Source organism: Scedosporium apiospermum (assembly GCF_000732125.1).
Source record: "Scedosporium apiospermum strain IHEM 14462 chromosome Unknown SEQ_SAPIO_0108, whole genome shotgun sequence".
Taxonomy (NCBI): domain Eukaryota; kingdom Fungi; phylum Ascomycota; class Sordariomycetes; order Microascales; family Microascaceae; genus Scedosporium; species Scedosporium apiospermum.
In genome coordinates this window covers 27,860-40,805 of record NW_015971809.1, presented here as the reverse complement: position 1 = coordinate 40,805, position 12,946 = coordinate 27,860, and the positions used below count along the sequence as shown (strand labels likewise).

The 12,946-nt window shown below is 50.4% G+C and overlaps 5 protein-coding genes across 5 annotated transcripts; 2 read left to right on the top strand and 3 right to left on the bottom strand.

Moving 5' to 3' along the window:
* Window positions 1-905: 905 nt before the first annotated feature.
* SAPIO_CDS6838 (uncharacterized protein) lies at window positions 906-1,646 on the top strand (the record flags this gene model as incomplete). The annotated part of the gene is made up of 2 exons (XM_016788839.1): window positions 906-947; window positions 1,011-1,646. The coding sequence occupies 2 exons, from the start codon at window positions 906-908 to the stop codon at window positions 1,644-1,646; spliced, it is 678 nt and encodes a 225-aa protein (XP_016641476.1).
* A 190-nt stretch (window positions 1,647-1,836) lies between these two features.
* Window positions 1,837-2,351, bottom strand: SAPIO_CDS6837 (uncharacterized protein; the record flags this gene model as incomplete). Its single annotated transcript, XM_016788838.1, has 3 exons — window positions 1,837-2,019; window positions 2,113-2,178; window positions 2,247-2,351. The coding sequence occupies 3 exons, from the start codon at window positions 2,349-2,351 to the stop codon at window positions 1,837-1,839; spliced, it is 354 nt and encodes a 117-aa protein (XP_016641475.1).
* Window positions 2,352-3,213: 862 nt separating this feature from the next.
* Window positions 3,214-5,047, bottom strand: SAPIO_CDS6836 (uncharacterized protein; the record flags this gene model as incomplete). Its single annotated transcript, XM_016788837.1, has 3 exons — window positions 3,214-3,348; window positions 3,429-4,876; window positions 4,939-5,047. 3 exons carry the CDS (start codon window positions 5,045-5,047, stop codon window positions 3,214-3,216), a joined length of 1,692 nt encoding a protein of 563 aa, XP_016641474.1.
* Window positions 5,048-5,783: 736 nt separating this feature from the next.
* On the top strand, window positions 5,784-8,959 carry SAPIO_CDS6835 (N-methylhydantoinase A/acetone carboxylase, beta subunit; the record flags this gene model as incomplete). Its single annotated transcript, XM_016788836.1, has 3 exons — window positions 5,784-5,826; window positions 5,949-6,515; window positions 6,576-8,959. The coding sequence occupies 3 exons, from the start codon at window positions 5,784-5,786 to the stop codon at window positions 8,957-8,959; spliced, it is 2,994 nt and encodes a 997-aa protein (XP_016641473.1).
* A 1,655-nt stretch (window positions 8,960-10,614) lies between these two features.
* Window positions 10,615-11,966, bottom strand: SAPIO_CDS6834 (uncharacterized protein; the record flags this gene model as incomplete). Its single annotated transcript, XM_016788835.1, has 2 exons — window positions 10,615-10,703; window positions 11,243-11,966. The coding sequence occupies 2 exons, from the start codon at window positions 11,964-11,966 to the stop codon at window positions 10,615-10,617; spliced, it is 813 nt and encodes a 270-aa protein (XP_016641472.1).
* Between the last annotated feature and the right edge of the window lie 980 nt (window positions 11,967-12,946).

Here is a 12,946-nt window from a genome sequence, read left to right as displayed (position 1 = left end):
ACAGGATTGCTGGGATGGTCAAGGAGGAGTTCCTCAACTGTGAAGGACATTTTCTCCGTGGGTTGAAAGGAGGAGGGAGATGTGATATTGGGCGGTTGGGAAGCGGGGATTGTTAGCAGCGAGAGAGCTGTTGGAAGTTGAACAGCAGCTGCAGCCTACAGATGGGTAAGTAACCCGAACCGGAAGGCAGAAGCTGCATTGTCGGAAATCATCGGAATACTGGAAACAGGATGGTATTATTTGTCGAAATGGAGAAAAGGACTCAGAGTAAAGAATTTTTAGGAACAAGAAGATCATTATAATAGGAAATCCAAGAAGAGAAACGGTTATTTCCCATTAAGGAATCTCCTTAAAACACTAGATTGATTGTAATGGAAAGAGAAAGCCGCTGAAACACATGCAGATAAACGAAAAAGGCATGTGGGCCTGTTCTGGCAAGAACATCCCCATGAGCCATGACGCACGTGGACTGTGGGAAGGAAGAGAGGAAAGTGCAGGTGTGGAACGAGTATGTGTAACGTGAACCTCCGGACACGTATCAGATCCACTGGCCCTTTCCTCTCTGAAGAGATTTGATGGGTCGTAAAGTCGTAAATTTTAATTGGTACATATTTATACAACACTGCCTCCCTTTTCAATTCGGAAGTGACCTCCTCTGATGCTCCTTCTGGAAACAGGGTCCCGATTTCCGAGGAGTTGAGGACAAAGAAGGCTGAACGTCCCTTTGTTGCCTAATTTGTCCCTTCTACGTTATAATTGGACAGACTTCGACCAGGGTCTGGTTTATGTCAGCAATCATTTGGATTGTGGTCTTGGCGGACCTGCGTAACGTCACGTCCAGCTGAGTTTCGATTTAATTCTCCGTAATTTCTCCTGCCAAAGTAATTTGTCTCCGTGCCGAAACGATGGATTCTGGGGAACAGAAGCAACCATCGTGGCGGATTAAGGTAAGGATAACTCTTCGCCATTCCCTCTCTTGTGGCCACCAGCCGCTAACCTCTTCTCAATAGTTCCAGCTTGGCTGGAGTATGGTCACTGCGGACGCCACTTTCGCTGACAAGTCCGGACTCCACCCCAACGTCCTCCTCCTTACGATTTGCCCTTCCCTTCTCAAGCGTATAGCATCTCCCATCCTCCCATACCTTCCGGAAACAATACAATCGATCGCTAAGGCTATATGGCCGGGCCTATTCCTTCCCTCCCAGGTTATTCTTAAGAAATTAAAGCCTGACTGGGACGAAGAATTCGATCATGAAAAGACCACGTACGAAGCCTTGGACACTCTCCAAGGGGATGTTCTTCCCCAACTCTTTGGAGAAGCTCAGTTTGAAGGAACACGCGCGCTTATCCTATCATACGTAGCTGGCGTATCTTGCGATAAGGTTACACACTTCGAGGTCGAGGACTTCCAGCAGATGCTCGAGCAGGCCTTCCTGCCTTTACAACGGCTTGGTTATGTACACGACGACCCTAGGCTAGATAATTACCTCCTCGTAGAGGACAGGAAGATTGTAGTATTGGATCTCGAGCATCTTTGTGAGGATGACATGGATACTGTTGACTTTACCGCCGGCACTATACTTGAGATGCTAATGCTTTGGTATAAACGGCATAAGGAAGCTGTCGAGACGGGCAATATTCGGTAACTATGCCTGGAAGGTTTATATGGTCGTATTTGACACAAATTCAATCGATACAACGCTCCCCTTTCGAAAGAGTGAATACATTGGACGCTCCTGTATTTTCAGATCTATTGGTGATCACACTTTGCTTGACCTAAGAGTAGTCTCATGCGCAGACCCTTGGCCGCAGAAAATAAGAATGCGTTGAAACGAGTCACGGAGACTTGCTCCTGTCATCCAGAATCTTCTCTAGGTCCCTAATCGGCTGGATAGATGGGGGATTGGGGACCTTTGCCCTCCAGGTCTCCTTGCCATCCTCGTAGATCACTAACGTAGGCCACCACACCACCTCCGCGGCTTTTTGAATGGTTGTTCCAGGTTCCTCGAGTCCGTTGATCTGGCCGGAGATTAGAATAGTGATTCATCCAGAGCGCCTATGTTAGGGGTTTCAAAATGCTGCCCTTGATGCTAAGGCACAAAAGCCGCTGACCTTGTAAAATCTGACTTGGTTGTTTGAAGGCTTGTTGGCAATCTCTTCATAGAAAGGGGCAATGACCTGTAGAGAGCTAGTGTTAGTGAACCGATGGTCTGGCTCGGCAAGGTGATCACGAAGTCGATCCGAACCTTGCATGGGGGGCATTGAGTAGAGTAGAAATCGACAACAACGGTTCCCGGCTGGCCCAGAGTATTCTGGTAATCCTCCAGGCTGGTAAGTTCGGTGACGGGCATTTTAAGATGTGAGATGACGTTCCAACTTCCCAGTCTATTGTTTAATTTTAATTCGCCAATAATCTAGAAAGTCCAGCAACAGCCCCGACGGTAAGACGGATTGATCGGGAGGGAGTGCGAGTGCGAGAAACTACATCTATTCACTTTACTACCCCCCCTCCCCCCCCCCGAATTGACGGCATCGGTGAGTCCCCGAAAGCGGAAGAAACCGAGCCGCCATTGGAGGGGCTAATGTCTCAATCTTGACCCAATAGTTTGGGACGTGATGTGGAGAGCTTCTCGCGTCATTTGCCAAGTTGAAAACTAGTTCATTCTGGGATTCGGTGTGGAGACTAGACGACCGAAATGGTGAACCGAAGTTTCCACTCTGAATGCTACTTAATTGGCCTCCTTGTTGAAGAGGAATGTGGAACGGGCGAGTTTGACATGGTTTTTCCTGTGATGAGACGGATGCGTAACGTAACGCAAACTACCATACACAGGTACGTCAAAGACGTATTCTAGAGTAGAGTGTTTCTTCATAGTGGTTGGTTTGGAAGAGGAATGAAGGACGAAATGGGCGACAGGAAAGTCAAACCTTGGTTCCCGGATAAGATGGAAAAGGGTCGAAGATAAAAGAGTGACCGCTAGCCCAGGACCTGTAAATCGATCGCTAGAGTGTGACACGGCCGATGGATCATAAAACTCGACCGACATGGACAACATAATAACATCAGGTTTAGAAACGACTTTAAATCAGTTGCTGACCCCTGGAGGGAAACAGACGCAAATGAGTCCTTGTAATGCAGCAACGAAAGTTAATTCGAATTTATACGTAAATTATCTATAAGTTGGGATATCTAATAGTGGTTCTCGTCTTTCTTTATTCCAACGAGTCTCTCTGGATCTCATCATTCTTCTCTGCAGCAGCAGCATCTTCTGCCGTAAAGTCTCTGCCATCCTTGATAGAAGCTTCAATTCCAAGCTTGGCTGCTTCATCCGGTGTAAAAGTGCCAAACTAAAGAATGGGTAGGTAGTTAGAATCTGAAGTTTGAACTATAACCTGTAATACATCTCTCCTAGAAGGGATGGACTTACCACATCATGACTGTCAATTTCTCCTAGCCCCTTAGGCGGGAATACAATATTGAGACCCCAGTGCGCCAGGAAGGAAATTAGATATCCGATGATGAATCCCAGATAAAAAGTCCTGACCAGGCCAATAGGAATTGTATTCTTAGCGTCCAAGGACGCCATACCTCCGATAGATGGCGCGAAGCCCAGAATCCAAGCAATGTAGGAGCGGAAGTTAATGCCCTTGAAGAAGTAATAGATCCCCTCCGGTCTAGCATGGTATAGGTCCGACAGCTTCACCTTTTGCTTCCGAACCAGATAGTAGTCAGCCGTGAAGACACCCATCATAGGACCCAGGATGATGCCGAAGCTACTAAGTGCAGCGGTGAATGTGGACGCCTTGGCGATGATCTGCCATGGGTTGAGGAGGATAGAGACGACGGCGATGAGGTATGAGCCTCGGCGGATATTGATGTACTTGGGCCAGAGTCCAGCAAAGTCCATACCGCCAGAAACACCGTTCTCGACGGAGTTGAGGGCAAGGATATTGAGGAGGAGGCCAAGGGAGACGAAGAAGGAGGCGGCGCGCATCTTGGGGCTGTAGTCGGTATCCAACCAGAGTTGGACAATATTCGGAGGGTTCCAGAGTCCTAACTCGACAACGTCTCCGTACATTTTCGAAGCAGCGGAAGTTCCCAGGACACCGAAGACGGGGACGACGATGCCGAAGAAGAGCACGCCAAATGTTTGACCCCAGACCTGATTCCCGGGGCGCTTTGCAAAACGAGAGAAATCCGTCTGGCTGGTCATGCCGACTGCATTTCCACCAATAAGTGCAGTTATGCCATGAACAAAAGCCCAGCCCAGCTCGGGTCCGGCAGAGGCGGTGGCTCCGGCGCTGATGTAGTTTCCAACACCGCGGGCGGCGGCCATGAGACCGATTGAGAGGCCAAAGATAGTAGCACCGCTGGCAACGAGGGCGACTCGTAGAGGAATGCGGAGCTTGTCGGGGGGTAGATAGAGGAGAGGGATGGCAACGACGTTGTAAAGGATGAAGCCGACGAATTGTTTCGTGGTCATGGATGCCGAGGCGGGCAGAGTATTGTGCAGCCTCTGGAAGGTTGGGAAAATGGTTGACAGCAGGCAACTAATCAGAAGGCCACCCGTGAAGCTCTGGATGCCGTACCAAACACATGTAACCGCCACTCGAAGGAGAATAGGGAACAGGGAACCCCATATTCCAAACGTGTATCGCGACTGGACAGTGTAAGAGATGTGCCATACGCCACCAATCCATCCTAGACTTAACACAATGGCAATCTGTATTAGACGCGCAATGATTGTGCAGATAACGGATTGCCAAACGTTAAGCCCAAAAGAGAGCACCGATGCGGTCGCTTGCCAGCCGTAGATGGTCAGGAATACCGTGCTCCATAGACCGATGAAATCCAAGTCTTTCCATTGTCTTCTGCCTAAGAATCAGAGTAAATAATTGAGTCTCTGCGTGAACTTAAGAAGAGATGGAAGCACTTACTTGGAGGAAGCGGTACAAGATCGCGGTTCTGCCATCGATCGGGAGGTAGGTCAGTATCTTCCTGGTGCAATTGGACCAGTTGCTTGAGCTTGGAGAATGCACGAGTCATGGTGACTGGGGGCGCGATGTCAATGACCCGGATTTCTGAGACTCAGCCACCTTTCTACTGCAATGCACAACAGAAGGGTGGATATAGATAATAGTATGGACCCGAGACCCGAGCCATCGGGTCGGTACTGATGACCATTTTGTATTGTGATCATCTTTTACTGTCTTGTCCGAAAATCAGTCCACACTCTCACAGTAGAAATCGCGAAATATCCCCTGACGATGTCGTGCTCGACCAAGTCCAATCTAGCAATAGCTTCAGAAATAGCAGAGAAAGCAGGTTTCTCAACTGCCGGTCCTGTTGCGAATGGACAGGGTATTCGAGTGAGATGAAGTGCAAGCAAGACCCACATGCTTCGTACAGCGGTGGATATCCTCTTCTCGCCAAGGAACGTGGCTCCCTAGCTAAATATATTCTAGTAGTAGTAGACTAGCGCAAACCGAAATATCTTCCGCCATGCGGTGTGGAGCTTGTCGTGCGGAGAAGACAACCTCATTAAGGTTAGCGACCTGAAGTATTACTAACAACATCTTTCGATTTTGGACACATCAAGCCGGGGTCTTCCTCTTTTTGACGGCTAGACGGCAGTCCGATCTCTTGGGCATCCGCAATCGGAGACCAGGCTATCTGGACTTACAACGATATTCTAATCTTCGTTCTTTTTACTCTTGGTTGAAGTGAAACAGGTTTCTGCTGTAGTGTAGAATACACCATTTCTGGGTCTCAGGTTTTGAAGATGACAAGCCCTGGCTATGTGCGTATTGGCGTTGATGTCGGAGGTAAGTGTATCATTTCGAGAGATCAAGTCTAGACTGAACAAGGGTTCAGATCTTCTTCGATTCCGTTTCCCCATCCGCAGCCACATTGAGAGCCTAACCAGCCCATGTCTTTACTACTGCAGGGACCAATACCGACGCCGTGGTCCTGGACCCTTCCCAACACGCCGATGAAAACCGTGGGGTCTTGGCCGCTTACAAGGTTCCAACAACGCATAACCCAACTCATGGCATCGAAAAGGCCCTCCGTATCGTCCTCAAACAGTCTAAAGTTCCCATCGGGAATATCTCCTCGGTAACGATAGGTACTACAGCCTTTCTCAACTCAGTCATCGAGAGAGACACCAGGCATCTTAGCAAAGTCGCGGTTATTCGGCTGTCGAAGAGTTTCTTGAGGGACGTGAGACCATTTTGTGACTGGCCACAGACCCTTGCAGACATAATCCAGGGATACGTCGGATACGTTGATGGCGGCCTGCACATCGACGGCTCCGAAGAAACGTCGATTGTCGAAAAACAGGTTGTGGAGGTGTGCCAGGAAATTCGTAGACTTGGCTTGACGACCATTGTTGTCGCGGGTGTATATTCGCCCATCGATACCAAGTTTCAACAGGAGGAGCGAGTGAAGAACATCGTGGCTCGGGAGATACCCGGGGCTGATATTGTCTGTTCCCGGGATGTTGCTAATATCGGTACGTCCGCGCTGATCTCTGCTCCACTTGTTCACTAACTAACCGTTTATCCTATTCTAGGCTTCCTCGAGCGAGAAAATGCCTCTATCCTCAACGCTGCCATCCTCAGGTTCGCCCGTCGAACCATCCGGAGTTTCCAAAATGCCATGAAGAGACTCGGGCTCTCGTCCTGCTCACTCTACCTCACACAAAATGATGGTACCTTGCTCGATGCCACTTCTGCTGCGAGAATCCCAATCAGGACTTTCTCATCGGGCGTAACGAACTCAATGCGAGGTGCAGCGTACCTCTCCAGTCATACATCAGGAGAAGATGGAAAGAGTAAGTCAGCAATCGTGGTGGATATTGGCGGCACAACAACCGATATTGGCGTCCTATTGCCCTCCGGCCTTCCTAGACAAGCGTCGGCGTACGTCGCCGTTGCCGGGGTCAAAGTCAACTACTCATTGCCTCACCTCCACTCCATTGGCCTCGGAGGCGGGTCTATTATCCGCACTCTATCCGAAGACAAGATCTCCGTTGGTCCGGCATCAGTGGGCAATGATTTGGCCAGGTCCCTGATATTTGGCGGCGAAACTCTAACCGCTACCGACATCGCCGTGGCCGCGGGGAAAGCTAACGTCGGTTCAAAGGACGCCGTTGAGACACTCGACAGCAGCATAATCGAAGCTGCGCAGGTCCGGATCAAGACTCTTTTGCAGAACGGCATTGATGCCGTCAAGACCTCCCCCGAGCCAATGCCCGTCCTTCTCACAGGTGGGGGTTCCATTCTCGCTCCGGAATCCCTGCCCGGTGCATCCGCGCTTATTAAACTTCCGTTTCACGACGTCGCAAATGCTGTTGGGGCGGCGTGCTCCAAAGTTGGAGCAACGATCGACATCATCCAGAGTACAGCGCAGCAGACCCTCGCTGAGGCTACTGAGGCAGCGAAGAAGACGGCCGTGGAGAGAGCGGTGGAATTCGGTGCTTTGAGGAAGAGCGTGTACATTGCCAAACTAGATGTCATGCCCATCCCATATCTCGAGAACCAAATTCGGTCCGTCGTGACAGCTATCGGGGAGCTGGACCACAAGTCACAGAAACAGCAAGAGATTCCGGAGGATGACTCCGATACAGATACGGATGACGCTCCCGTCGCCCAAAAAGAAGTGTCTTCCGATTTTGAGGGAGAAGAAGATCGCTTTGATCACGACAATTACCGACCTAAGGTTGTCGTCAACAAAGAAACCGACGTGGCCGAGTGGCATCTCAGCAGCGTTGACCTCGAGTATATAGCAGATGGCTGCTACCTCCTAGGCTGTGGAGGTGGTGGAAACCCACAGCCCGGCAAGTTACAGCTACGCGACATGCTCGCCGCCGGCCACAAAATCCGCGTCGTCGATGCGACATCAGTCAAAGACGACGCGCGCGTATACTGGGGAGGCCGTATGGGCTCACCTGCCGCCATTTCCGAACGCCTGCAAGCCCACGAAACAGTCCTCGCCATCAAAGCCCTCATGGAATTCCTCCGCCACGACTCCTTCGACGCCGCCATGGGCCTCGAAATCGGCGGGTCGAACGGTATGGAACCATTCCTGTGGGGATCTTCGCGGTTCTTTGACAGGCCCGTCATTGATGGCGATTTCATGGGTCGAGCGAACCCGATGTGCTGGCAGACGACCCTCACGGTACATCGCCCTGGGGAATTTACGCCTTGCGCTATAGATTCGGGTGATGGAAGGACGATGCTGATGACCCGCGCTCCGAACGATGAGAGCGTAGATAAGCCTCTTCGAGGAGCGCTTCAGGAGATGGGATCTCTCGTTGGACTTGCGGCGCGGCCTACGACCGGCGAAGCAGCGAAGAAATACGGTGTTATCAACACAATCTCTCTTTCTTGGAGAATTGGGCGCGCTATTGCCCGCGCCGATGCGAATAATACGATATCCACTGTTGCCGAGGCCATCATTGACGAGGTTGGGGGTGAAAAGAGCGCCAAGGTACTCTTCAGGGGCAAGATTACGGCCATCGAACGAACGCTGCACAACGGTTTCTCGGTTGGCGTCCTTCACATAGCAGAGACGCCAGCCGAGGATGAGGAAGACCAGAATGCGGAGTCGGTATCGGCTGTTGCCCAAGGTGGCACGCTGAGGATCCCCTTCATTAACGAGAATATTCTTGCGGAGCACGTATCTGACGATGGAAAGACTAAGATCCTCGCTACTGTTCCTGATCTGATTGCTCTGATTGACAGCCAAAGTGGGAAGCCAGTTGGGGTGCCTGAGTACAGGTATGGCTGCCACGTGGTCGTCCTGGGCATTGCATGCTCGCCGAGGTGGTCAGAAACACCAAGAGGAATCGAGGTGGGAGGACCTAAGGGATATGGGTACGAGCTGGAGTATAAGCCGTTGGGCCAGTATGTCGAGCCGAGGAGTGTGATAGCAGAGTTCCTCCCATATGAGTGAGGGGAAAGATATCCATTGACAGGGGCACAAAGACTATCCCAAGAAGTAAATAGATATAAGAGAGAGTAAACTCAAAAGTTTATGTCTAAAGACCTCTCCTCCTTCAACCCTACTGACACCTTCCCTCAACCATGACTCCATGTCTCTCCACTAGGACGTAATTCCCACCTTCTCCACGGCACCAAGTTGAAGGAGTGTCACTCTACGCGACAGAGACGGAACTATTCCCAACCCGTCTTTTCCCTGACGAACTCGACTAAATCTCTCAGCATGGGCCCCGAATACCAGTGACCCAGTCCCTCATATTCCAGCCACTTAGCGTCGATCCCCAGACCACGCAAACAACACGAGGCGTCCCGACCAAGCACAACACTGACACGATCATCCTCAGTCCCATGACCTAAGAACACCGGAACCCCTTTAAAGACAAAATCACCATTTCCAGTACCCTGACTAGATGTGTGTACCTCTGTCTCCTCTCTCAGCCAGGCCATAGCTCTTGCATCTGGACCGAGAGAACACTCTTCAGCGTCGTCATCCGCATCGCGAAATGGATCGAATACGTCTGAATCGTTGTCCGCATAAGTATCTCCTGTTTCACCGGCATCAGGTGCCTCAAGGTCCATCTGTTCCAGCAGCCTCGTAGAATATGGCAACCATCCACACATGCCCACGACAGCTGCCAAGGGATGCCGTATAGACAGCCAATAGTAGTAGTCTCGTGAGCCAAGGGAAAGAGTATAAAATTGGATTTATGAAAAAAGAAAACAGGAGTAAAAAAGGAAGAAAGTGGAGAGGGAAAAAAAAGAACATACAACACCGGGGATTCGCTGGTCGTCACCGACCCAACTACTAGTCCGGCGCTTCGCAGCTTGTGTACAGGGGAGCGGACGGGACCCTCAATATTCTGCGAGCTATGGCCGTATGTACAGGGGACGATTCCTAGATTAGCATATAAGGGAAAGCTTGGAGAAGACGGGCCCAATGAGGAATGGGGGTGGTCGCCGCCCCATCCTTGATTAGGGCAAAAGTGGGAGGAGAAAAAAGACTAATGGCCAAATGTCATGGGTTTGAGGCTTTGTAAGTATATTTATTGCCCACCATACGTGTAGCGTCGAGATACTAATAAGTGCGTGTATACCTACCTAGACTTTGCCTTCTTGGACTGCCGTCAGTGTGGCCGAATAGGCCTAATGTATTCCGGATGTTCTCGATAGATTTCTCTGGCATAGTCTCGAGCCACTGTCACAGGGTCCGTTACTCCGTCTCCCATTCGATTTTCCCTCTGGTGCAAGTCAATTCTGTCGAGGATGTATTGACAGTCCTCCCAAATCCTGACTCTGTTTCTTAACCCTCGAAAGCTCGCTAGGTTCCGCGTGAGAAGTATATATAGCCGCCGCCAGTCTATACCTGTCTGAGGCAGGAGATCTGCTGGTTGGGGCTGACGTTCGCGGGCTTCGTTTTGCTGCAAAGACGCAAGTTGTGTTCTAAGTGCCGAAATGGCCATTCCCAAGCCTTCTCCACCGTAATTTTCGCTTTCCTCATTTAGAACAGGTATCCACCAAGTGTTAAGGTTGGAGCATTGCGTGTTCCACAGCTCGGCTCTGGCTGCTTGTTCTGCCTCGGTTGTGGTAGCCCAAAAGGAAAAGGGCAAATCACACCAGCATTCCCAGAGCCAAGGCATGTCGTGTATAAGCTGCTCCCGAAAGAAGGATTGAGGTAACCTCCGAAAGGTTCGGCTTGACTGGGCGAGGTTTGCAATATCAGCCGGCTCGAGGTAACGCAAGATTTCGAGTTGAAGCTCGGTAGGGAGGCAGGTAAACACGTCGTTGAGCGAATTTCTCCGGCTCAAACACCCCGGGTCACTGGTAGTTATCCCTGGAAGCCAAACGGAGTCTAAAAGTGATGTGAGGGCAGGGACGAAGCATGGGTTTGCCGCCAACCATTCGTCACCCCAATTATGTTTCCATGTGCCTCGCATTCCTCTCCGTACAGCTGAGTCCCTCGGAAAGGAATAGAAATCTCTCATGTTGCTCTCAAGGCGAAACCAGCCTGTCAGAGATTCGATGCCTACTTTGCTGCGGCGCTGGAGACTTGCTCGTTTGTATACCTCAAGACAATACGGGTGAAACGGCATAGATGCCTCTCCCACGTGCCCCCAGTGTGGAACGTAATTTTGCGCATAGACCTTGTGCACTCGGTGACGAGCTGGAAATACTGCTGGAGAATGGCGGGATTCCGTGCTTGGAACTTTTTCTGTAAGTCCACTTAGAAAGAAATCACCCTCGAAATCGGCATCATCCGGCTCGGAATTCCAAGGGGCACCATGTAGGCAAAGCTTGGGAACGAGGAATTGGGCGGTTGTGCATGCCCTCATCTCCTCGGCCGAAATATTGTGGCCATTGTATCCTTCCGTGCTCCGACACCCCACGGCGGCTACGTGTTCCACACCATTAAGACTGGAGCGTTTCAAGTCATCTAGACTTGGGTTAGGCTTCTCCAAGATCGGGTCGTCCGGTGAGCCTAGAGACGAGATGAAATGCCAGTAGTCCGACGATGCAGTCGAGCTTCGGTCAAAGTCTGCCTCGCCCAATTCTGGTGAGGTTAGATTCCTTTCTTGCGGCTGGCCAAGGCCTGGCTCTTCCGGCTGACCGCTTTCACCCAACGACTCTGGAGGCGTCACGTTCTCGTATGGCTCCGACGACTCGTCGCTCTCATAAACATATTCGCTGCCACAATCATCCACGGCATCTCCATCAACCGTTCTCATTCGCGCGACTGAAACGCAGCCCTGACAGGACTCAAGGGACGCAGGTGTTGCGAGGATATACGAAGGTGCCAGGAACCGTTCACCAATCCAGTCTCCTTCATCCTTGCCGCACCACGATGCACTGAACGGCTCGTTAGCGTGACGAATACGACTGATATTAAAGCTAACTCCGCAAATCTGGCAGCAAAGTTCCAGATCTTGCTGCGGATCCGAATCGGCTGAGGCTGGCGATTCCATGTCGATGGACAAGATCCTCCTAAGGGAGCCTAGCATACTGTTTGGAAATTTCAGGTGATAATATCATAGTACGGTAAATGAAAACGTTTTCCAGCAGGTTGACTAATCATCTTAACGTCGAAGCATGGGTTGTCCCAACACAACTATGAGTTGTCCACCCCTAGGAACAGTTCTTCAAATTTAAAATCGTCGACCACCCTAAATAATATCTAAAATATAGTAATATAGTATATTATGTTTATATACATATCTAAAAGTAGTTACTTTATTAATTACGCCTAGTTATTAATCCTTAGCACTATACATGAAAGACCTCCATATCTGACGAACTATTTAGAGCCTACCACGTTCTCAGTATAGAAGAGTATGTACATTCTTATGAAACACTGCTGACATTTCATGGCTTGAGGCTATTTTCTACCATGCTGCCATGGCAGCCGGCGCCCCTCTTGGAATTATAATGGTGAACCGACTTTGGGTATAACGGTGGCGCTCCGTCGAAGGAATAGTCAAGTTACATTGAGCTTTACATGCTCCCCGTGGCAGAACTGGGATAATTACATGCTGATCATGATGCCATTCCCACTTTACTATTCTCATGCGTTTCGAGGCCCAGGTCGACAGGCCCACAGCCAAAAAGATCATCGGGTGCCTATCTTTCGACGTAAGAGTGGTACTAGGATATGAGCGGTATAAAAGAGTAAAGGCCGATGTCCCATGGCTACCTCAAGGCGTAAAGACCTGAAGCTGATCAAATGTGGGACTGTATGTCAAGGCCCTTTCAAGCTCTATCAGGGACAGACAGAAAATAGTAAGGGACAATCGAAAAACCCAGGATTCAGCCTAGCAGGGTTAGGGGTGGTCTGCCCAGCTAAACGGGTGAGTAGAGAAGCTGAGCAGGACTGACGAGTGCTGATGCAAGGTTGAGCCGGAGCTGAGCTGGGAGACGAGGGACCCCGAAGGGGCCACTCATGGTAACC